General features: G+C 47.5%; 1 protein-coding gene across 1 annotated transcript in view; it reads right to left on the bottom strand.

Annotated features, from left to right (window-relative positions):
* Nucleotides 1–25,000, bottom strand: part of NOL10 (nucleolar protein 10) — a 68,568-nt gene that overhangs the window by 21,561 nt on the left and 22,007 nt on the right. The window contains exons 12-13 of the mRNA XM_080685501.1: nucleotides 23,142–23,208; nucleotides 18,822–18,874 (exon numbers count right to left, since the gene is read on the bottom strand). Coding sequence (XP_080541627.1) covers nucleotides 18,822–18,874; nucleotides 23,142–23,208 — 120 coding nt within the window. The remainder of the gene's footprint in view (nucleotides 1–18,821; nucleotides 18,875–23,141; nucleotides 23,209–25,000) is intronic.

Genomic DNA, 25,000 nt, shown 5'->3' with positions numbered 1-25,000 from the left:
AGGGGCTTCAACGAATTACTTGATAAGTATCCCTGCTCCTAGATGGTCCACTTCACTGAATTCATTGAAAATTAAAATTCTGGGCAGAAGATTCTTCAGAATTAACCTAACTGCAATGCCAGGACCCAGGAGTTGGTCCAGTGAAAGGCTGAGGATCGAAGGACTGAACAGAATTTACACCCAATTACTAAACATGAGTGAGTGGCACTTCGGTGTGTGACCCATAAACTGCTGGTGGCTTCTGACTTTCGGGCTCTGGCGCAGACGCCTCCCTCACAGGCAGAGGCTGACCCCAGAGGACACTGGCCCCGTGGGGAGCTGTGCTGTGGAAACCCTCTCTGCAATGGGTTTTCAGGAGAGAGGACACCGGCCCCGTGGGGAGCTGTGCTGTGGAAATCCTCTCTGCAATGGGTTTTCAGGAGAGAGGACACTGGCCTGACACAATGGAGCCTCCACTGCCTGCCTGCCTGTGAATTCTGACAGTAACCAGTCAGACAGAAATCATAACAGAAATGATTAATTCCAGCCCTGGCCGGTGTGGCTCGGTGGATAGAGCGTCGGCCTGCAGACTGAAAGGTCCCAGGTTCGATTCCGGTCAAGGGCATGTACCTGGGTTGCGGGCACATCCCCGGTGGGAGGTGTGCAGGAGGCAGCTGATCGATGTATCTCTCTCATCGATGTTTCTAACTCTCTATCCCTCTCCCTTCCTCTCTGTAAAAAATCAATAAAATACATTAAAAAAAAGAAGGAACTCTTACCATTTAAAAAAAAAAAAGAAATAAATGATTAATTCCAGCTTAAACTGTGTGGAGAGGAAGGTGGGAGGAAGAGAGTTATAACGAAGAAAAGGGCCCCCTAATGCCCCTGCGATAAAAAAGACATCAGATACAGCCACATTACTTTTCCTGATTAGAAAGGATGCCCTCCCCCTCTCCCCCCCCAATAGCTAACGGCGATGGGCTTGTGAACACGAAAAACAACTCTTAGAGAGCACAGGAGTCCTATTGAGAAGGTTCAGGTTGGCATAATCTGCACAGTTTTCAAAAACAGAGATTATAGACACCAAGTGGCTTGACTCTAATCCTAGAAAACTAACCCTCAAGAAATGTAAGGCATCTTTTAAGAATCATTCAATGTACAACACTTTTTAAAGAAACTGCTAGGATTTAAAGTAACTGGAGGACAGCAGTTGCAGCCAACAAGTACCGATGTCAAATACTCGCCCACAGAAAGCACGAGAGCACCGCGCAACCCGCCCCAGCCGGGGCTCCCGAAGCAGCGTCGAGTCCGGCCGGAGCACAGACGCGTGCACACTTGCACACGAGCAGACACACTTAGTCATTCAAAGCAATGCTGAGCTTGCAGGGTCCACAGGGAAGACGGGGAGGGCTGCAGAACGCAGGGCCAGTTGGGACACTGAGGACATCTGAAAGGACTTCAAGACGGAATGAACACCTGAGCAAGCTGGGAGACCACGGGCCCCGTCTGAGAGTGAGAGCTGAGGGCCCCAACCACAGGGTCCTGCTTCCAGCAGCCACGAGTGTCCCGTGCAGAGCTCCCCACCTACTGGTGTCCGACCTCAGACAGCAGTCTTCCCTCTCAGACAGGAAGAAAGTACACCAGTACCACTCCTCCAGGATGTGCGGTCCCAGGCACGGCCTTTGGAGAGGAGGAATTCATCTGCTTTAAAGATGAATTTCCAGTACCTACACCATTGCCTGCTAAGCAGTAGGTGGTCAATAAATATTTCTTAAAAAAATCTGTTCATACAGAAAACATGCACGCATGAATTCATGTGAATAAGGTACTAAGACAATTTTTTAAATTGTCTAGTTGTCCGTAGTCAGATAAAAACATTCAAATACCTCACTGTAACACTATTAGATCTGAGGACACTTGTGGTGAAGTCAGACCTCTTCTGCCTCCTGTGCAGGCGCTGGTTACTGAAAACCTCACCATCAAGGAGTTTCACCTTCGGACCTTCAATCAGTCACAAACAGGGGCTGAAATACCAAAACAACAGGCCAGACCTGAACGCACTCTCACGGTCCTTTTCCATTATGTCCCACCAATGCCCTTTGATTCCAACGGACCTGCTCTAACTGCCTCTCAGGGACAGTCCGGTTATGGTAAATAACCTCTGCAATCAGTCATGGTCATTACATTTTATAGGAGGAAATATTTCCATCAAAAACAAAATGAAATTTAATGGGCTGATTTTATTAGCCACGTTTCCCTAGTTCCTTTTCAGAGGGAAAAAACACATCAGAACAACCATAACAAAGCTGGGATTACTGCTTTAAGTGGCATCAAACCTCAGGCTTATCCACAGAAGAGCTTTTCTCAAGGTCTACCATGAAGGTGCCCCAGCAGTGGCTGCACAGCCAGTGAGGGGGCGTACTCATACACACCGCTCTGCTGAACCCAGAATGGCCACAGTATTAATTAGAGGGCAAAAGTCCCCTGCTGTCTTCATTCATGAATATATTAAACCGTCAACTAATCCTTAAAAATATATTAACTTAATTCCTAAATTTCAGGCTTTACAACTTCAAGAAAACATCTCTGAACCACTGGTCTACTATTATTACCACCTAACAAAAGTTTCCAGGTTTCCAGTAATGTCATTACATTGCTATATTATACTAGAGGCCTGGTGCACAAAATGCGTGCACTTGGGGGGTCCCTCAAGCCCAGCCTGCACCGTCTCACAGTCCAGGAGCCCACAGGGGATGTCTGACTGACAGCTTAGGTCTGCTCCCGGGGCCTAAGCCGTCAGTCAGACACCCTTAGTGCTGCCATGGAGGTGGGAGAGGCTCCCGCCACCACTGCTGCGCTTGCAGCCGTGAGCCCGGCTTCTGGCTGAGCGGCGCTGCCCCTGTGGGAGCACACTGACCACCAGGGGGCAGCTCCTGCATTGAGCGTCTGCTCCCTGGTGGTCAGTGTGTGTCATAGCGACCAGTCATTCCACTGTTCAGTCAATTTGCATATTAGCCTTTTATTATATAGGATACTTCGGCCAAAATGGATTACTTGTTTATCTACATTTTTATGCACCTTAAGAGTTCTGTTTCAGAAAAAGGACTGTTCTATTTTAAACTTCTATTATCTGTTAACGTCCTTCTACTTTTTATTTATAAAAATTTCCTAAAGTCACGAGTCAGTAAAAGTAGAGAACTGGGAATTGAGTCATTAAACTGCTATAAAGGGATATTATGGGTCCCTTAGCAACTTCAACGCCAATCTTGTCAACCAATCTAAACGGAAACATTTGGTCCTCCAAAATAGGAAAGAATCTTTATCAACATGCTATGGGAAGGCCTCACTCAAATGGAGCCAAGTATTTGCCAGCTCTAACCCAGGAGGCAGAAGAACCACTGTACATAAAAATACATAAAAATACATGCCACGTGCCCAAGATCATTTGCCTCGATTATTACAATCCGCCTTTAAAATGTTAATTATATGTTTAATTTTAAAACCCCAAATTCTCATGTATTCCGGTAATGGACAGACATGACTAAGGGTGGGGAGGAAAGAGGATGAATATTAATATTCTGAGGGAGCTGACAGAGAAGGGCGCCCTCTTCTCCCACTTCACTTTTGAAAAACTGCTGTGCCAAACCGGAGCTGTGCTAAGGAGACTAGAGACGGGGTGGGGGGGAGGGGGCCTACCGGATGGACAGTTTAACAGATCAAGGGGGATGAAATATCCACCACAAAGTAAAGTATTATTAATACGGTATTATTGGGGACAAAGACCCAAACTATACCAATTTAGTGTAAATGCCACCATTGTTCAAGTTACTTATAATGCTATGACAAAATGATTTTCCTACTTTTTTAAAAAATATATTTTTTTATTGATTTCAGAGAGGGGTGGAGAGGGAGAGAGAGCCAGAAACATCAGTGATGAGAGAGAATCACCGATTGGCCGCCTCCTGCATGTCCCCTACTGGGGACCGAACCCACAACCTGGGCATGTGCCCCCGACCGGAACCGAACCCGGGACCCTCAGTCCCCAGGCCTATGCTCCATCCACTGAGCCAAACCAGCCAGGGCATTATTTTCCTACTACTAATATAAAAGAAAATAATTAATAACATAGAACAGCAATTAAATTTGAAATTATCTTGCCCTAACTGGTTTGGCTCAGTGGATAGAGCGTTGGCCTGTAGACTGAAGATTCCCAGGTTCGATTCCGGTCAAGGGCATGTACCTTGGTTGCGTGCACAGCCCCAGTAGGGGGTGTGCAGGAGGCGGCTGATCGATGTTTCTAACTCTCTATACCTCTCCCTTCCTCTCTGTAAGAAATCAATAAAATATATTTAAAAATTTTTTTGAAATTATCTTGTACTTTTAACGAATAATTAAAAAACTTCAGCAACTAAGAAAATTCTTAATTGCTCCAGAACTGTATCAACAGACCATAACTTTGAACGGAAATGAGCTTATGCGTGGGGGCTTTACCTGATATATAATTACATTAGGGTGTGTAGCAGTATATAATACATCCAAGCACATGCAGCTGAGTTTTTAAAATATCCTTTAAAACTTTGTTCAACATGCATCACAGCAACCAGTGTGAAGTGGGGCCTACATCTGAATGATGGTCGGAAAGAGAATGATAATAGTGTCGGAGAGCATAGCTCACATGGCTGAAGGGCGTAAGCATCTTATTTTAAGCTCAGACAACAGAAATAGGCGCGGCTTATCTATGAAAGCAGGCAGTGGAATGAAATTCAACAGGAAAAGAGCTGTTTCAAATACAGCATTATTTGTGTGGAAGGACTAGATGGTTCTTAGTTTTCTTCATTCATTCAAAAGGTTACCTGAGCATTTACTAAGAGCAGTGCTAGCTGTCAAATATAAGTGAAACAAGTCTGGAAAACAATCAAGTACAATATATTGTGATGGGTGCCACAGAAGAGAAATTTTTAAATGGTCTGAGGACAGGAGAGCAAGAGAGGAGACGCGCTAGCTTGAAAAACTCGTAGAGGTCATGATTTTATAGTCAGTAAAACACAACTGCCATAGGTAGAATTTAATGCTACAGAAAATTAATGTTTTGCATTTTAAAGGGCAAGGCCGTATGTATACTGTGTATTACAAAATGTCTTCAGTGGGTCTAGGTCAGTGGTCCATAGTCAAACACATCGGCATTGGTGATTTGGGATAAAGGAAGCGTAGAAAAAGCCTCATCAGCACATGGAAGGTTGGAGTCTTAATGAAGCTCAGGTTAGGCTCTGCCAGCAATGAGTTACCAAAGGTTCTTCAGGGCTTTTTGGATTTCAGAACTGCAGCTCAGAGGGATGAAGGTATATTACACTGTGAATATCATTGCCCACTATTATGATTAATGACAATTTTTCTAATTGCATAGCCTGCAACCTCCAGCAGGATTTTGCCAACTAAGAGGACCGACTCTGCAATAGGTGAGCGCACACCTTCCCTCCTCTGTTACCTGGGAGGCACCACCTGCACTGGCATGCAGTTTCAGCTTCTGACAGCTGAGCTTAGTAATAACTGACCACAGGCCCGAGACGGGAGAGAGCTGGGGGAGCCGAGGGAGGGGCCACGCTCTGAGGCATGTAATTGCATTCGCCACATAACGAGCTGCCTGATTGCACGCCCAAGTCTCTGTGCATTTTGTGAGTAATTATGAGTCATTTAAAGGTACTCTACTTGTAGTGCTTTGTTCACTCATTCCTAAAAATCAGATTAGCAAAGAGGCAATTTAATTTCCACATTTATTTTAAAAGAAGAAAAATTATTATCTACTATGATTTCAATTTTGATTTAGTATCTGAAAAGTGATTTGGGCACTGAGATGAAATCATCAGGATTGCTTATGCCAGTCGATCGATCCGACAGTTCCCTATGCAGCGCTCTGTGAGTGCCGATAAGCCTAGGATGGCACGCCTGTGCCCAGGCAGGGGAGGCAGGGCACCCAAAGCAAGCACTTAAGTACACCAATGAAGCTGAGTGCAGCAACAACCACAGAGAACTTTCGGTTAACAATGGCATGCTGACTACATATTTTTATCTCCCCTCTGCCCCAAGCCTAGTTAAAATTACAGTAGGTGGATATAAAAAAAGTATTAACCTTCAAGGACAAAAAGAACAAGAGAGAATACAGAGGTTAAGGAATTTAAGGGGTAAGTGTCGGGGTTTCAGAGGTAGAGAAAGGAGGGCGGGGTCTTTGAGAGCCGGCATTCCCAGACTCCTGTGTCTGGGAAGATGGCCTGAACAGAGGGAGCGGGTGGCGCAGATGAGCGCCCAGGTCCCACCACCCCTAGGAGACCGGAGGATGGCTGCAAAGGGAAGGCAAGCTGCTCCACCCAGTGAGACTGGGCAAAGGTCACTTGAGCTGTGGGGCTGAAATCAGCACAATAAATGGCAGTTATCAAACTGTGTGGCCCTCGGCTCTTTTCTTAACTAAACTAGTGGCCCGGTGCATGGATTTGTGCACACTGAAAGGAAATTAATTAGAAGAAATATTTTAATATCACTATTCTCCCTTTCTCTATAATGTAAGTGTCAACCAAGTTCACGATTGACAATGACAGATGGAAACATACACGTGTGATTGGCGCCAGCTAGAGCTTTATATGTATCGCCCATGTGCGAGTCAACTTAGCCTTTTATAGATATAGAATAAAATTGCTTAATTAGACCTGCGTTCTGATGTAGCTAAACTTTTTCCAGCCCAGTGAAGCACTCCAACTTCTCTTTTAGGTAATTGTCAGCAACACAGCAGTAAATATCAACACGGAGCAGATTATTATTGTAGATCATGCATGGAAAACAAAGGGTAAAATATTTAACTGTAGTAGTGTTTGACTATATTCTGCGAAGTGAGAAAACCTGAAGTCATTTTCAAGGTCCACCATTTCTTACTTCTTTTCAGTAGAGTCAAGTTCCTAAGCTTTCTAAATCTCCGTTTTCTGGCTAATGAAAAGAAAATAAGATTCTACTGAGTCTCCTATCTACCTACTCCAGGACTTCTGTGAGGATCAAATGAGATGAGGCACGGGAAAATGCTTCACAGACATTTGGTTGAACTGTAAAATGTTTGCACCTGGCTATAAAGCAAGTCATGTTCCTGGGCTGAAGAAACTCCAAGGAGGCTAGTAGCTAGGGAGAGGAAGCCGGGTGTTGCTACGTGACATCATTACCCAGCACCCACATGACCGTTTTGGGCTGGCTGGGCTGTGGGCTGCATTTTGCGCCATGGGGTCTCGGCAGTGTTGGCTGCGATTTGGTGGGTGTCACTAAAGGGTGGTGGTGGGGCCTGTGTCCCACTTGGGGGAAGCCCAGTGTTGCTTTGTCGGCGCCAGGTCCGTGGTGCTGTTTCTTTGTAAATGGCCAGTGCACGTCCCAGCAGCTCCTGCGTTGAGCAACTGCCTCCTGGTGGTCAGGTGCGTCATAGCAACCGGTCGGACGGTTGGAGGGACACTTCACATATTAGCCTTTTATATATATAGATAGGAAAACCACATTTCTTTCCAAGTCTCCCATTCATTCTTTTCTGAGAGCCTGGCCTTGAACCTCTGCCACAATCCCCATTTGATGTTTATGGTAGTATTACACTTGGAATTCCTGCAGTTTCCTGAGCTCACACCCACAGTTTACAGTGACAATAACTCCAAGCAATGGCAACCTCCTCTACTCTCCCAATGCCCAGCTACACTGAAAGCGCTCAACCTCGACAGCTCTGCCCGCACACGGGCGCACGCACAGCCACCCGGGGGGCTAAAGGCGCTGGGCCACTTTTCTCGTGTGAGAAAGTGTTTATGTTTTTGATCACGCACCTGGTAATGAGCACTCTCAAGACCTTGTTTTGTCATTTTATTCCTGCCAAGAGTTACACAGATGGTTCAGCGTGCTATCCTGATTACCCCATCAGTAGTTTCCTGGATCTAACCTACTTCCTTGTAGGCAAAGGTATTTACTAATCATTTTTCAGCATACCCTTTTGCCTTCCAATTCTTAATTCTGAAGTCCATGTAAAAACTAAGGGTAGCCTAATACAGTATTTAAAAATATCCAGAGGTGGAAACTTGGCAGAAACAAAGGAAGAATAAATTGCTTTTAAATTCATGTATACTTTTCCCTCCAGGTTACACATCTCAACAGTGCTATTCTAGGAGGATCAAAAGACATTCAGCAGCTACTGTTTATCTACAGGGCACCATGCATGGAACTAGGAAATCCTGAAGGATATATTTTACATTCAAGCAAAATAAAATTGGCCACAGGTTTCCAAAGAAAGTCGAGGCGAGCATTACTGGCAGAGCAAAAGAAGAGGGTAAAGGAACCCAACTCTGACTCACAGCAAATAAAATGTGGCCAACCATTAATCGTTTAAGTAACTCTCTACAACCCTAAGCAGAATATCTGTTTCAGAGTTTCCCATCTATATATCCCACTGGTAAAAAGGCTTCTCATACATGATGATATATTATCCTATTAAGACCTGTGATATGTGTACATGCAGGGCTGTGGGAGGGAAGTAGTGTGCACACAGCATTCATCTATTCTTAGAGACGTCTCAGGATGGATCCCAAAAACTTCATGTAAGATCTTTAAAAAAGAGAAGGGCTTTACGAGAAAAACCACAAACTGAATGGAATCTTTATGTTCAGAATGAATGGGAAGCTGTGTAGTTTGGTGGGGGAGCGATGAGAGGTGAAAGACCACCTGCTATGGCTGAACCAAAAATGTAACTTTGGGCTCCCTGGCAGCCAAGGTAAAAAGAGATGCACAATAGGAAGAAAAATATTTACTTGATAAAGGGACGTACACTGACATGTCTGAAAGAGAAACTCTTGGAATTAAACTCAGGAAGAACATCATAGCTCTTTCTTTAGGGACTCCAATGCTAAGCACTATTTCTTTAAAAGAGCTTTACAAAAGAAATTTCACATGGCTGTTAAACATCAAAGAAACATACTAAACTGTAAGTTGTAAAGGCCAAAGTAATGTGGTCCAAGCAAGCAGCCTGATGACCTAACTTGGCTCCGGCATAGTTTAGAGTGTGCGGTCCAATACTGTAGACACTAGCCACATGTGGCTATTTAAATTTAATTAAAATAAAATGAGATGGAAAATTCAGTTCCTTAGGCACATTTCAAGTGCTCAAGAGCCGCACATGGCTAGCGGCTACCATGTCGACGAAGCAGATCTAGCATGCTGTCACCACTGCAGAAGGTTCTACTGCGCGCTGGCTCACAGAATTCAAAGAGATGGGTGACAAACACGCATGAAGAGGACACTGGGTAGATAATCCTGACACATCTACAAAATAAACACTACGCAACCACACCCCGTTAGAATCCAACGCGCAGCACCCAACACCGCCGAGGACGAGAGCGGCAGCCCTCCCCGCCCTGCTGGTGGCAGCGGACTCCGGAAGACAGGCATTCCACAAAGCTGAACCCTCGTCTACGACCTAGCGACTGTGCTCCTGCTGTTTGTTTACCCAAAGGAGTTGGAAATTACGTCCACAGAAAACCTGCACAGAATGTTTAAGGGCCCGAACTTGAAGCAGTTATTCAATCGGTGAATGAATGAACACATAGCGGTACACCCAGACAGTGGAATAGTATTCAGCAATAAAAAGAAATGAGCTATCAAGCCAAAGAGAGACACGAAGGAAACAAAGATACGTCACCAAGTGGAAGAAGCCAATCTGAGAAGGCTCCATGCTGCATCATCCCAAGTGAATGACATTCTAGAAAGGCCAAACGGGAGACAGTAAAGATGAGTGGTCGCCGGGGCTCGGGGGAGGAAGGGAGAGATGAGCAGGAAGGGCACAGAGGAGTCTAGGGCAGTGGAACTATTCCGTACGACACACAATGGTGGACCCAGGTCACTACACATTGGTCCAAGCGCACAAAATGCACAGCACCAAGGGTGAGTGCCAATGACCTTGGGTGATCATGTGTCAATGTAGGCTCAGCAAGTACAACAAATGTGCCACGTGGCAGAGTGCTGACGGTAAAGGAGGGTGTGTGTGTGTGTGTGTGTGTGTGTGTGTCTAAAGCAGGGGTGGGCAAACTTTTTGACTCGAGGGCCACAATGGGTTCTTAAACTGGACCGGAGGGCCGGAACAAAAGCATGGATGGAGTGTTTGTGTGAACTAATATAAATTCAAAGTAAAGGAGCGGAGGGGAGAGCAAGAGAACCGGATAGAACAGCCAGATCCGGCCCGCGGGCCGTAGTTTGCCCACAGCTGGTCTAAGGCATATGTGGGAACTATCTATGCCACTCAGTTCGGCACTGAACCTGAAGGTGCTCAGAACAGTGGTCACTGACCTTTCGGACCTCATGGACCACTGGTTGGTGACTGCTGCTCTGAAAGATAGTCAACCGAATGCATGGATGTGTGATACGACCATGTACAGATAAGCCAAAATGACAGACAGGCGGATCTTTCTTTGACCATGCCTCACCACCGTCATTTACACAGTCTTCCCACCCAAGAGTAATGCTCTGTTCAACAAGAACGTAAACATGTAACTAAAAAAGACCCGTGCCAACGTGACAATCAAGTACTCATTCCTGTTTAACTGTTTGCAACGACCTTCCAGAGAGCAATCTGAAATGCTGGTAAGAGAAGCCAATCCCACCTCCAACCCTGCAAACACCATGGGGCAAGCTGATAACATAATACCGAAGGGAAGAGATGGGTCGAAGGGGTTCATCATATTTCTCTCCACTTTCATGTACATTTGAAATTTTTGCGTAAGTTTTAAGAGTGAAGTATCAGTGCTGTTCATGCTGCCACTGAGCGTGTACTGCGCGAGAGCCTCGGAAGCAGCTCACTGCCCTGGGCACCAGGGACGCAGCCAAGAGTGAGACCGAAGTGCCCCCTCACGGGGCTCTCAGCCGAGCACATGGGCATCAGAGGACAAACGAACTTTCTTGGGATTTGAGAAAAACGCAATCAAGGCAAAGACCATGCAAGTCCTAGAATTTTTCTATTACTTTCTGCATAAGTTGGGCCTTTTGAAAGAATGTGGCCCAATTTCTTACCTATTTGTATAACCCACATTCTATTTTCTTCTTTGTCTTTCCTCTTTCCGCATTCTATTTTTAAGGAAAAGACAAAACACAACAACAAACCAGAGTAGGTAAGGGCAGTTATCAATGAAACTGCCACGTGACTCCAGCTGCCGGGCACACTCAGGAACACCCTGGTTGTGAGCACTCGGTTCTGTCACCACCACCCACGTGACACGGCGAGAACCCGACAGCAGATTCACTTCCAAATCAAGATGGTCGAGACCGACTTTACCAAGGTGTAAGCACCAAGGTGAAGGGACCGGCCAGAGCTGGGAGACGAGACCTGTGTCAATAATGGATTCAAACGGAATAGCTAGAACCTGAATAGAAAGTGGCCGTTTATTTTCAAGAAGATGGGCATGCCAGATGTGTAACTGTTGAAGCAAAACAAGCATCATCGGATGCATTATAGATATATGTCATACGTGCATCAGATACTTTCGTATGGAAATTACATGTATTTTTACCGAGGCAGAACGAAATTAACTTTTGAAAATGTGACAGGATGCTCAGAAAATTACTTCCCGAGTGTCACCCATTAATGCTTTCCCTGTGTCTGCTATTCTTGTGACCCAATAATTTTCAATGGGAAATGGAGAGGATTTCCTTTGTTGAGAAAAACGCCTCAGATGCTCTGCTGCTGCCTGAAGGTGCTTAGATGGAAATAGGAAGCCACATTTCCCCTCTGTAAAGACAAACAACTTGTTTGCAGAGAACAGAATGCTTTATTGCCACCTGACTTTCGGGACTCACTTCCCATGTGAGAGTCATGAATATGCAACTGAAAAATTACAAATAGAGCACCAAGCCTCATAAAGCCAGTTCACGCATAAGATAAAATTAAACGACGACAGATTGGCTGAGCTTGCGTTAGAAAGTAACGCATCACCCCGTGGCGTCAGCTTTGCGTCACCGCCAGAAAGGGGTGACGGAACCCTGGAGTTTGGACTCGAACTCTTCCACTCCCTGCTAGGTCCTGTCTGTAAGTGACTTACACTCCCCCCGACCCCTCGTAAAATTTGGTCTTTGCCTTTCATAAGATGTCTTATCCTTCCAGATCTTTCTGAAAGGCTTGGTTTGATCTTCAAGGTGTTTTTCTTGGAGAACAAAATGAAGCGTATGTCCCATGTGCATTCTTGTGAATCAAGACATCTAAAACGTATGGACCTTTGAGCTCAAAGGTGAACTCAGTGAATTGTGTTTTTCATTCAAATTTGTCTTCTTCTTCCCTTTAGAAGTCCTGAAAGGCCCGTCCTTCCCTCCCGCATCCTCAGGAATGATTTTCTTCAGCCCAATGCCCCAATTTTGTCTTCACCTCACATCAGCATCTTTTTCTCACGATCTTAGTCTTTTTCTACATCCTAAAGTCATGCCTTCTCAGATGGTGCCTGGCAACGTGCTTCCTGAACTCTTTCCTGAGCTTTCTCCGACCCTCACCCTGTAAAGTATTTCTCCATGAGCACTGAGCCCCAAAGTCACCCCTCAGCAGACCACCCTGTCCTTCCCCACCCCCTCTCATGTGGATCACTGCCAACATTCTGCTTAATAATTATTCCTTGACTGAATAAAACTTGCAGATTTTTTTTTCAGATGCTGCTTGCTGCTCAGCCCATTCTGAACTTGCTAACTATATTTTTAATACCTTTTCCCTTCCCCTACGCTAGCCATTGCACTGACAGTTTCTGAAGTTCAAGCTCAATGTTTGAACCTCTTACTAAGATCAGGTCCTAAAGTCAAGCAGGTGACCTAAACCCTCAGGGTGTCCTTCAGTGAGTCTAAAGGAGCACACTTCTCCAGGTGGGAACAGGGCCAGACGCAGCAAGTGGCCTGCATCCAGGGGCCTGCTCCTACCCAGACCCCGTCTTCAATGATCAAAACCACATGCAGTGTGGTGACCTAAGCCAGGTGAGGGGCCAAACATCTTTTGGAGAAAACAACAGATTCAAGCAGCCTGTTTCAAATGGCTCTTCATCTCAACCACATAACACAAGAAATAATAAATGACTGCTTTCCCCGTTTTCCCAAGGGCGACGCGTAACTAACCCTTCCTGAGACAAAGGGGAGAAGGTCACAGGTCACAGGTGATGGTGCTTTAGGGAGCTGGGCTGAATTTTCTTCGCTGAAAGAGGTTCTGCCTCAAGTTTAGTCTGGGATTTGTGCCCACCAAGTGGAATGGGTAGCTGGGGGGCTACCTAATTGAAACCCCTCCCTCCTTCCCTCCCTCCTTCCCTCCCTCCCTCTCTCCCTCCCTCCTTCCCTCCCTCCCTCTTCCCTCCTCCCTCCCTCCCTCTCTCCCTCCCTCCCTCCCTCCCTCTTCCCCACTCTCCAACATCCTGAAGGACTTAAAAGTGACTACAATAGTCCTAAATGCAAAGTAATTATAACAAAAATAGTAGTAAGAATGTCTCTGACTCGTAAGACTATAGTTTTCCTATCTCCTTTCCAATATTTAAACATTTTAAAAAATAACTATAGATGACTTTTATGTTCATATACAAAATCCACTTCTTAATTATCTCCAAGACTCATAATAACATGGGGAATATTAATTAACTGGGGGAAAAGCAAGATATGAATGATGTTTCTGACTACAATGATGGAAAAGTATAGCAAAGTGTCAGTGTGTTTGCTTTTGGGTGGCGGAAAGGTGTTTAAGTTTTCTTCTACTTTCTTTACTTGCCATTTTCTATAGAGTGATGAGATAATGGGGGAAATGAACTTCACTTCTAAAAATTTCTTATTTTATCAACCAGACTGTATCACTGCTTTCTGTTGCAATAATTAACAGCAAAACCATGGCATGCAATAGTTCTTTCTCAACCTGCATTTTATGGTTTGCAACAGATTCAGCAAGCCCATATTGCATTCCTGAGAGCATTTTCCCTGCTCACACAGAATCTGTCAGAACCCTTCCGAGCATCTTTATTTTGTTCAGAATCACGTGCTCTCTAAAAGCTTTACGCAGGAGTCCACACCAAGGCCCATATCCACATAATGCCAGATGCTCTTTGCCACTGACCCCTTGAGATTGGTTGTTGCAAAAACTGTAGCAGCAATAACCAGATGGACATCGATCACGGACCAGGCACCGTGACACGATGAAAAAGTACATCTATTGCGCACAGCTCCTTACAACACCACGCCTCTTCTGTAGTTCAAGAAACTAAAGCTCAGAGAGGAAGTAACCCGGTCAAGGTCACGGAATTTCTAAGTGCCAAAGCTGATACTCAAACTCGGGTCAGACTAATTCCGAAATCCAAGCTCTTTCCCCTATGCAATGTGAAGGAAGAAATGTCTTCAGATCCAGTTCTGCCAGTTGCCCTTGAACAAATAATTGATTCCTCAGCTGTAGATGAAGGGATTGGATGAGGTGACCTCGAATCTCCCTTCCTGCTCTAATGTGGTTTCGAAAGCTCCCCTGTTCTTTACAGCACACAGAAAACCCCTGGGTGTGCACACATTTCAGCAACTACTTGTTCAGTTAGTGTTCTGTCTTGTGCCTCCTTTGTATGCTGGCAAATCCCCCAGGGAGCAATTTTCTTTGCACCTGGTACCACCTCCCTACGCCAGGAGAATATGTTGCTATTGGCTCTGTAAATGGGGGTTTCTAACAAATTTACTCTGTCACCATGTCTAGCAGCTCTCTGCTTAAACGAGCATCTTAGATGAAAATGTGATCATCACTTTTAGGGTTCTACATGGACACTGATATACTTCAGGGTCATCTCAACATACACTAGTGGGCCAAAGAGCGCTCGTGTCTGGGGATTCTCCAAAAATCAAGTTAGTAAATGTAAGTGAGCCTGCAGAATTGGCTTTAAACTGAAATGTATTCACTGGACCAATCCTGGTCCTTATTGAAGCCCAAATCACAGGAGGAACATCCCAGCACTCCCAGCAGCTCCAGCTGAGCAGCACAGGGTCACACAGGAAGGAAAACAAAGGTACTGCTTTCAAAACAGTCTAGTCCTAGATGCACAGCCAACTTTTGGACAAGTTTTTAAAATGATCCAACAGAAGTTGTGTCCTTACTTTCAAATCCTCCTTCTGTATTTTCTGTTAGCCTTTAACAGAATCGCCACGACATCTCTGGGACAAGGCACTGCTCTGAGCAATCTGCCAGCACTCCCAAACACGGCTGCATCACACCAGGGTTCTCAGACCTGGCTGATTAGATGTACTGTCAGAGCAAAGGAACTGATCCTCATCCTAACGTATAAAATCATCTTCTGGCACACATGTTATCGGGCATGCCAGCAATCAGCTACCCGGTAATGAGTGCTTCAGGAGCCGGGGGTGCACGGGGCTCGCCTTGGACTGACACTAACCCCTGGCTGGGTTTGGGTGCCGAAGGAGACCCAAGTCCCTCGGGAGTCCACACAGTTGCCAACAGTGCTAAGTACAAAGAACCAACCTAAGATTAAATTACATTTCAGAGGAAAACCAAACCTGAAAAACAATTTCTGGCCTTAAGTCTTAGGAGTTGCAGGTGAATTAGGCCCTCAAATTTAAAGAGCAAATGAACCAAATAACAGATCCTGGTCTCTGAGGAGGCAAAGTGAATTACTGAGAAAACAGGGAAGACCGGAGAAAGTCCATTGACACTAATAAAAGAGAAATATGCAAATAGAACATACCTCCGTGACACCCACCAGCCAATCGGGAATGTGTATGCAAATTAACCCAGCAAAGATGGTGGGTTAATTTGCATACGCAGGCAAGGAGCGAAGACTGAAGGCTCCGGCCCAACTGAAGACTGAAGACTGAAGAGGCTTGGCTTCTCTGCTGTGGCCGGAGTGAAGGCCTGGGTCCCAGGTGCCGGAGGAAAACCAGTGCGCAGCCAGGGGGAGGAAGGCCTATTGCACGAATCTTCGTGCAACGGGCCTCTAGTTGGGTCATAAAAGACTAGCTAGCTATGGGAATCTGTAAGTGGCAGAGTGAGTGAATCAGGACTTGCATTTAATCTATAATGAGTTAAGTATTCAAGGAAGATGGTATCAGACAGAAAGGCAAAAATTAACAAGCTGAAAGAATATTAGGTTGTCTTCATTTTTCACACATGGCATGAACCACGTATTCAAATTCTCTGGTCCTGGAGGCCTCAAGTGAGCCCTGTGCCAAGCATCAGCTAGGTAAATCTGATGAAATCTGATGAGAAATGGCAGGCGGTCAGGCCCCCGGGCTCGCCTTGCTTTGAAGGAGGATCACAGAGAGCAGGTTCCAGGCAAAGGCCGTGGCACTGAACCTCACTCGGTGCGAGGCAGCAGGCGGATGTGGGTCAGGAAGGAACACTCAGGACAAGTCCCAGCACCAGGCTTAGCTGAGCACAAATAACTTGTGCTCGCACTGTCCCCACACGCACAGTCACCTGGGAGTCGTCTCAGGATATTTTTCACAGCTTTCTGTCAAATCTGAATTAGAAAGCCGACATTAAGGTCTTGTAAGATAAGCTAACACTTGTCAAGAAAGCCGTTTCTCACCACCTGGCTAGCATCCGGCCCTCTCACCCAGGCTAATTAGGGTCCTTACTACTTGGAACATAAAACCCACCCTGAGAAATAGATCTGGAGAGTTGGAAGTGAATAATGGGTCCCCTATAGTTCTGATTCTGTAATGGAGATAATTAAAAATGCTATAAGTCATTTTAAAGCCTTAGAATACTTCTACAAATACAAATTTGTATGTAAAACCTGACTTTGCACACATAACATTATCAGCATAACTGACAGAAAGACAGTATATCCAAATATTACAGTGCTTATAATATCAAGGGAGAAACAGTGGTTTTTCTTTTCTTATACTTTGTAACACTTGGAATATATAGGAATATACATACATGGTTTGCATAAACAAAAACCTCCAGGTGTTTGTTCCTTTCAAAGGTCATCTTATAAAATGCAGAATGCAATACAAAAGGGAAAAGAACTTGCTACTCCCTTCCCTTCCTGGACTCAGGAAATGCCCTCCTCACGCACAGAGTGACCCACGCGGGACCCGGCTGTCGCCTGCGGCTCCTGTCTCTTCCTCACTCCCCACCCCACTCGGTTACCAGGCCTGCCTTCCAACCTTGACAATCCTCCCACTGCTACCCGCACCGCTGCCACTTAGCACCAGCGGTAAGATGGCCTCACCACCAACGTATTCAGGGCTGCCCCCCCACACACACCCCCAAAGGGGCTCCTCACCTGGTCAGCAGCCCTCCACCCCGCGAGTGCTTTCCCCCCACCCGCGCTGACTCCGAGCTCTGACATGGGAAAGGCTCCGCATTGCAGACACCAGCTTCCGGGCAGGCGGTGAGATCTAAGCACAGCAAGCACTCCCGGAGGAAGATGCAGAGACCTCCCCCAGGACGAGAAGTGGATGTTCCAAGGGGGCTGACCCGGGAGAAGGCTGTAATGCGGGGGAGGGGAGGCCCTTCTCGTCATCGATGCAGGGCCCCCTCGATGAACACCTCGGACGCGTGCCATCTGGCAGCTCAAGGACAAGGGACCTCTGAAATCACGGCCTGCCATCAGACTCCTCTCACACTCCAGAGCCCCACGAGCTCGCTCCAACAACCCGAACGGAGGCCTGGCCCAGGTAACACAGGCACCGTCCTCTTCCTAAAGAACGCTGCTTCCGGACGGACGGACGGACGGACGGACGAGAGCCTATCTAACCCATCCTCCTGTGGCTCAGCCAGTCTCCTCCCACAATACAAATCGGATCCTGCCAGGGTTGTGGCTCAATCCCCAGTAGGAAGCAGCCAATCAATGATTCTCTCTCATCACTGATGTTTCTATCTCTCTCGCCCTCTCCCTTCCTCTCTGAAATCAATAAAAATTTGTATTTTTTAAAAGGCCCATCAGAAACATGGGGAATTTTCATAACTGGAGGCTGACAGTGGTTCCAAAGAGCTCGCCACTCTAGTTCTGATCTTCAGCGCCCTCACTCTCCCTTCCCAATCTCAGAAAGGGAGATGTTTGCCGGCCATAATGTAATGCCAACTTTGTGCCCTGTGGCATTCTGTTTGGACCCCAAGCTCCGCTCCTACGGTTAACTAAAAGGTAAAGGTGGGGATGCTCCCGGGACAGGTAAGAGAAAAGTTCTTTAAGAAACAAAACAAAAAAAGACAGGATTGCCACTGCATGCCATCATTGCTCATGTCAATATCAGGTTTCTTTTATATATTTTTTGTTTTACTTTTTTAAAATATATTTCTTTATTGATTTCAGAGAGGAAGGAAAAGTGAGAGAGAGAAACATCAATGATAAGAGAGAATCATTGATCGGCTGCCTCCTGCATGCCCTCCACTGAGGATCGAGCCCGCAACCCAGGCATGTGCCTTTGGCCAGAATTGAACCCAGGACCCTTCAGTCTGCAGGCTGACGCTCTACCCACTGAGCCAAACCAGCTAGGCCTGTCACTTGTTTTTAAAAGAAACTAACTCCAGTGAGATGACCAAAAGAGTACTAGACTTTTATTTCAGAACTTGACCTTGATCACTAACAGCTGAAAGTGAGATTATGAGATTCCTGAGAAGGAATGTAAATCTGAAGAAATCTGCCTATTTCAATGCGATATGAAGTAGTTTCCCCCGGAAGAAAGGTGACGCACTGTTTTAACGGCTCCAGGAAGCAAAGTGAGCCGCGGTGTGTAACTTCCACAGCGGCGTGCAGACCCGAAGTCCCTCAGTATGTCCCGTTTAGAAATAAAGCACCTTTCCCTCTCCCTCTCCTGTTTTTATCTGAGCCCCTATTTGCACCACTTACCGGAATGTAATAGATGCCCATCTTGGGGGTTTCGTTGGCGGTGAGAAGCATTCCTAAAAATAAACACAGCGAGAAGGTAAGCACGTGGGAAAAGAACAGTATCCTTTCCGACTTGTTTTCCAATTTGCCACGTTGGACGGTGCACAGGGCACCTGGGGTCAGGCCGCGGGGCTGTCCCTGGCCTCCCCGACGGGGCTCCCCGGGGCCAGGGAGCGCCTGTCCTGGCTGCGGAAGGAGCCTTCCCCGCAGAGCGCGCAGGCCCACAGCGTGCCTTCGTTCTTAAGGGGGCAGTGTTCGCTTCAGACACACCGACAGCATGGAGTGTCAATGTGCTCAATAAAAATGAGGAAGTTAAGAAGAGAGGTTTCTTTCTGTCCGTCAGGAACCACAGGACCAAGGTAAAGCATCCCCCCCAAAGCGCCACAGCAAAGCAGTTCCTCACGTTTGCATTCCAGTTCACACCAACGGAACACAAAGCCACTGAAGGGGAATGCTACGTGTAGCCACACCTGAAAAGACCAAAACGGAATCTAACAGCTCCTACTATACAAAACTAATCCACTCTCGGGGGGATTTTAACGGATTAACCAGCAGAGTGCTTAACCATTCAGTCTCCTCGGGCCGGCATTTAAGAAAGCAAAATTAAAGCAGGGACAACTTCCTGGCGTCCAACCCGGGTCTCCCTGTGAGCCCGGTCGCCACCTCCGAAGCCTCCCTCTGGGGAAGGAGCCCGTGTGCCCCGGGCCTCAGCTCCGCCCTCTGCTCTGCGCCACATCGGCCAGACTGCTCCCCAGTCCCCCAAGCTGCGCCCCGCTCGCAGCCCCTCCCAGCACCAGGCACGTTAACGAACTGGAATCAGCAGCCATGGGGAGTCCCTGATGATCACCCAGCGCCTTCACATGGCATCTCAGGGAACCCAACTGTGAGGCGAGAACTGCCGTCACCCCTCTTCTACAGATGAAAAACCAGAGCTCAAAACCGGTCCTGCTGTGAGCTAGAGAACCTAGAGCTGAAGTGCAAACTCAAGAGCTCTGTTTGTTACACTTTTAAAATCAACCGAATTATACTTGTTTTAAAAACCCATTCGTAAAATACAGTAGAGGAATCCACAGAGCGAAGATGTTCGGATTATCACACCAATGATCAAAACTGAACGTGCCACATGGCAAGGACGATGATTTGGTTCTGTTTTAAACAGTGTTTTGGTGCTCTTCCGTTAACACAAAAGCTGTGGGAGGGATCTTGCGCGGTTACAGGACTGAGATTGACGGAGCCGAGGTCAACTTTAATCAGAAAGCAGGCCTCTCAGCAGAAGCCCATCTGGACACGACTCCACGGTGGGAGCTGGCCCTGAGCTGGGGCCCACCCGCCCCAACCACAGACCCCCACCATGAAAACATCCAAAGCAGGCAGCGAGGTCAAGAAAAGCAGGAACGCGTGTCTAATACAAAGCAAAACCAAAATCAGAGACCTTCTCATCGCCTGTACTCATGCGGGCGCCTTATCTGGCCCTGGAGACGGGTGCTCCGAGGTCGTGATGCCCTCCCACGTCTCAACGGCAGCAAGGCCGGGGCCTCCGGACCCCGAGACCTGATTAAAGACGACGTTCTGGGGACTGCAAAGCCATGTCACAACCAAGAGAAGGCTCTTGCCGAGGAAATCCCCTCCGCCTGGCTTCACTGGCCACCCCGAACACTGAACATTCAACAGTGAACGTTCCACGGGGGAACACAACCACATCTCCCGACAAACCACGGGAAGCTCTAACGACACCAAAGAACTCAACGCAGCGATGTTTCCCACACGGAGCAGGATCTCACTTGGCCACATGTGGACAGATACAAGCCGACCTCCGACCCAGGAGGTCAGGCCTGAAACCAACGGTAAAGAGGAAGACGGCCGCGCCGAGCCTGGGGGTAGTGCAGCCGACATTCAGGTGGTGATGGGCGAGGCAGCAGGGCGTGAACCCGTGCCAGGAGCTTCCCATCCCACGTGCTCAAGTCTGGTCTAAGTAGGGAGCACGTGATGTCACTGGGTAGGGCCCCAAGGACATGACAGATGACCCGAACCCCTCTTCCCTCTGCACGGGAGGACACTGACGGAATAAGAGGCGACGTCACATTTCACAGCAGAGCAGTCCCCACAGCCCTGTAAGGCGGGTGAGCTGCACAGCTGTGCAGCCTGAAGGAGGTCTTCCCGAGCGGAGATCTGTTCTCTCCACCTGTGGTTCTGGAACCAGCGATTCTGCCAGCACAGGGCTGGGGCGGGGCTCTGCCCGCCGCGCGCGCTCAGCAAGCACGGAGCGAGGCTGATGCGCACCCAAGTCCAAGGGCAGCCCCGCCTCTCGGGCGCCCTGACCCACAGAGCCGGCTGAATGAGCAGCAGAGTCGAAGCGCAGGAGGAGCAGGAGGGCGGGACCATTTCTCAATATTCTGAGCGGCCTTCGGCTCCGAAAACCATTCCACAACAGTAATCATGATTCGGCTTTCATTACTCCAAAATGAGTAAGAGAGAAGATAAAGAGAAACATTTCAGCGTTTCTAACTTATGATTCAGCTCATAATGATGAGGCACAAAACAGCAGCGTGGGGGAGAGGCGTGCTGAAGCGAGGGCGAGGCAGGGAGCATGTGAAGCAACCCGCGGGGGCCCAGCCCGGGGAAGCAGGGGTACCTGTCAGACTGTGCTTGCTGTCGCATGAAATAAACCATTTGGCTAGTTTCGTGTTTGATTAACCTCTTATCAGTTATCTGACTGTAAGTCATGGTCTCCGTCCAAAAACGTCACTCTTAAAATGTTTGCCTTTCAGAAAAGTGTACGTTTGCCATGAAGAGACCTGGTGGTCACTCAACAAAGCGAGCACCTTGCCCAGCCGGAGGGGCTCCGTGGCTGAGTGTTGACCCAAGCCAGGGGTCCTCACACTTTTTAAACAGGGGGCCAGTTCCCTGTCCCTCAGACTGTGGGAGGGCCGGACTATAGTTTAAAAAAAAACTATGAACACATTCCTATGCGCACTGCGGGCCCGGGAAGTGTCGGCTGCTAAGCAGGACAGGCAGCGGCCCCCGGCGGGCCGGATCAGTGTCCTCGGCGGGCCGCATGTGGCCCACGGGCCGTAGTTGGAGGACGCCTGACCCATGCACTGAGAAGTCGCTGGCACACGCCCGCATTGTGGGCTCCATACCCAGTGGGGGCCATGCAGAGGGCAGCCGATCAATGTTTCTCTGTGCACCACCACCGGCCTTCCAACTTCATTCCTCTAGGGCAGTGGTCGGCAAACTGCGGCTCGCGAGCCACATGCGGCTCTTTGGCCCCTTGAGTGTGGCTCTTCCACAAAATACCACGTCTTGGGCGAGTCTATTTTGAAGAAGTGGCGTTAGAAGAAGTTTAAAAAATTTGGCTCTCAGAAGAAATTTCAATCGTTGTACTGTTGATATTTGGCTCTGTTGACGAATGAGTTTGCCGACCACTGCTCTAGGGCAACCACACCCGGGGACGCGGTGTCTCCCTTTCCCCAAGTAAGCCCCACATCATGTCAGATTGTACGGTATCATGTTGTGGCCTCGCCTACACTGCCATGGCCTCCCCTCCCCTCCCCTAGTCTCTTGCTCTTGTACTGTTCCCTCACCTGGATCCTCTCACTCCAACGCCACCAACCAAATCGCACTCATCACTCCACACTCAACGCAATCGAAAACTCTATGGCCTCCTCTAGCTGCTGTGGCTGAAGCCCCTTCCAGCAGGTCCGAGTGCTGTCTGGACACACGGCAGAATTTCCCTGCTCCGCCTGTGTCTCCATCAAAATTATCTGTGTATCTGTCCTCAGGGCACAACACTGCTTGAATGCGAACTATTCTCACTTTCTCTCAGACCCCACCCACCTCCGTCTTCTGAGATCTGCCCGGAAGGTATGGTTAGATCCTGAAATCTGCCTTGTGATTTGCATACAACGTGCCAACACCCATGGTTTCATAGCCCGTGTGTTATCAGGCACCCTCGGACTTCTCCCAGCCCCCCCTGGATTCCCACACACGATCACTCATCACATGAGGAGCTGAAGAGCTCGCTAAAGCAGCCTCTCACCTGCCACCTGCCCACGCTCTGCCACCAGTCCCTCCTAACAGGGAGGCTGGCGAGGACTGAGTCACTGAGAGGGCACGTCTGAGTCACCCCCCCACTTCCTGCTCTGGACTCTCCAAGTACATACAACATCCAAGAACGGTCCTGACAAAGCCAAACCCTGTCTTAAGAAACTAAATTTAAAACCAAATAAAGCATAGTTTGGATTTGTCCCACTGAACGAGCCATGGCTACAGACTGCCTACCTGAGTTGGGATAGAGGCAGACATCATTAATGTCATGTTCCGGCTCCAAGGAGGTAAAGATTTTTCCCTGAAAGAGTAAACAAAAAAGGAATCGGTAATTAGTTCAAGGAAGACAGCTTTGGGCAATCTCCCGTAAAGAAAATATACTGGAAATGTAATTCAACCACACACTGGTTTGTGAAGAAATACAATCATCTAATTAGAATCATAGAATTTAAGTTTTAAAAATACCTTAGAGAATTCATTTGATCAATTTATCAAATACTTTTCATTTTAGAGACAAAGGAACTGAGGCCCGGGGGGGGAGGGGGGTGCGGGGGGGAGGTGACTTATCCAAGAAAATAAATACGATTTTTAAGATAATGTCTACACAAAAGAAAAGGGTAAAGTTTAAAATAAAGTTGTACATCAACTTAAAAAAATTCTCTTAATCTGGGAAACACACCCTGGTGAAGCGTGTTACTCAGGGAAACCAAAGAAGGTGAGACGGTCAGCACGGTAAACAGGGGACACTACCTCCCACACCTAAACCACAGGCTTTGGGGAGACTGAGTGAGATGATGAACACAAAATCACTTGCAAAATGAAACCCTGTAAATACAAAAAGTGATGGTTATTATATAGTTAAGCCTAAGACATTTTTATTTTAAATGTGAGGGGAAATGTGCTTGTTTAAAAATTTAGAGAAGGGCCCTAGCCGGTTTGGCTCAATGGATAGAGCGTCAACCTGCAGATTGAAGGGTCCCGGGTTCGATTCCAGTCAAGGGCACAGGCCCAGGTTGCAGGCTCAATCCCCAGTGGGGGCGTGCAGGAGGCAGCCGACCAATGATTCTCTCTCATCATTGATGTTTCTATCTCTCTCTCTCCCTCTCTCTGCTTCTCTGAAATCAATAAAAATATATTTTTTAAAAAATTAAGAGAAGGAAAGTAAGACAAAAAGACAGAAGATAAGATGGGTATGGAGAAAGGTGATAAGAAAGATAAACAAGGAAAGACAGTCAAGCAAAACCAAGAGATCTGGGTGTTGGTCAAGCGGGTGCGCTTAGTCACAACAGCAACGCCAAAATAAAGCTTACTGCGCAGCTAACAGCACGCTGGCTTCAAGAGCCGACGCAACAACCCCTCCAGCTCCTGCTACGTTAACTCATTAGCAGAGGCTTCCATGGCAAAGGGGTGGGGGGTGGCGGGTAAAGTATGGGGAAGGCGGGTATTTTGTGCTCAGTGAAAAACAGCAGCCAAGTTCTAATTCAAGACAATGAGATTCACACAGCTACCTCTCTTTCTTCTCAAATTCCCACTGAAGCAGGAAGGGAAACGGGAAGGAAAAGGCAGGGGGAAAAGAACTGTAACAGTATGGGACAAAGAAGACGAATTCCACATCGGGGAAAACCTGCCGCAGTTCAGGGCCTGGGAGGGTCCATCCAAACCGACATCACTCACTACCTTGAACAAGCAGGGAAGCCAGATCAAGGGTAACTGCTACTTCCCTAATATTTTATGAATAAAAAAAAAGTCTCCATTTGTAGCATTAAAAACAGGTATTGTTTCAAGTACATAAGTTTGGGCTACCAGAAAAAGAGCAGAGAAAACCCAGCCCACAGCACCACGCAACTTCCCAAGAAAACCCTCCCCACCCAAAGCCAAATGCAAGCAGCTGAGTCGGTTCCCGGTGGCATCGGGTGCTTCTGCCGAGACCGAGGCAAGCTGGAAGCCTTCCTCTCCCTAGCGTCAGCCGAGGCACTGGAACCAAGAAGCTCCAAGGGCCGGTGGGGGGGGGGGGGGGGGGACAGAACTCCCGAAGGTAACTCTCATCTCCACCACAGATCCAGGGGAAACAAGGACGTAAGCTCAGGAAAGGT

This window comes from Plecotus auritus (genome assembly GCF_963455305.1).
Source record: "Plecotus auritus genome assembly, chromosome: 8".
NCBI classification, from domain to species: Eukaryota; Metazoa; Chordata; class Mammalia; order Chiroptera; family Vespertilionidae; genus Plecotus; species Plecotus auritus.
Note: the sequence above shows the minus strand (reverse complement) of the source record. Positions and strands in the feature narration are given on the sequence as shown.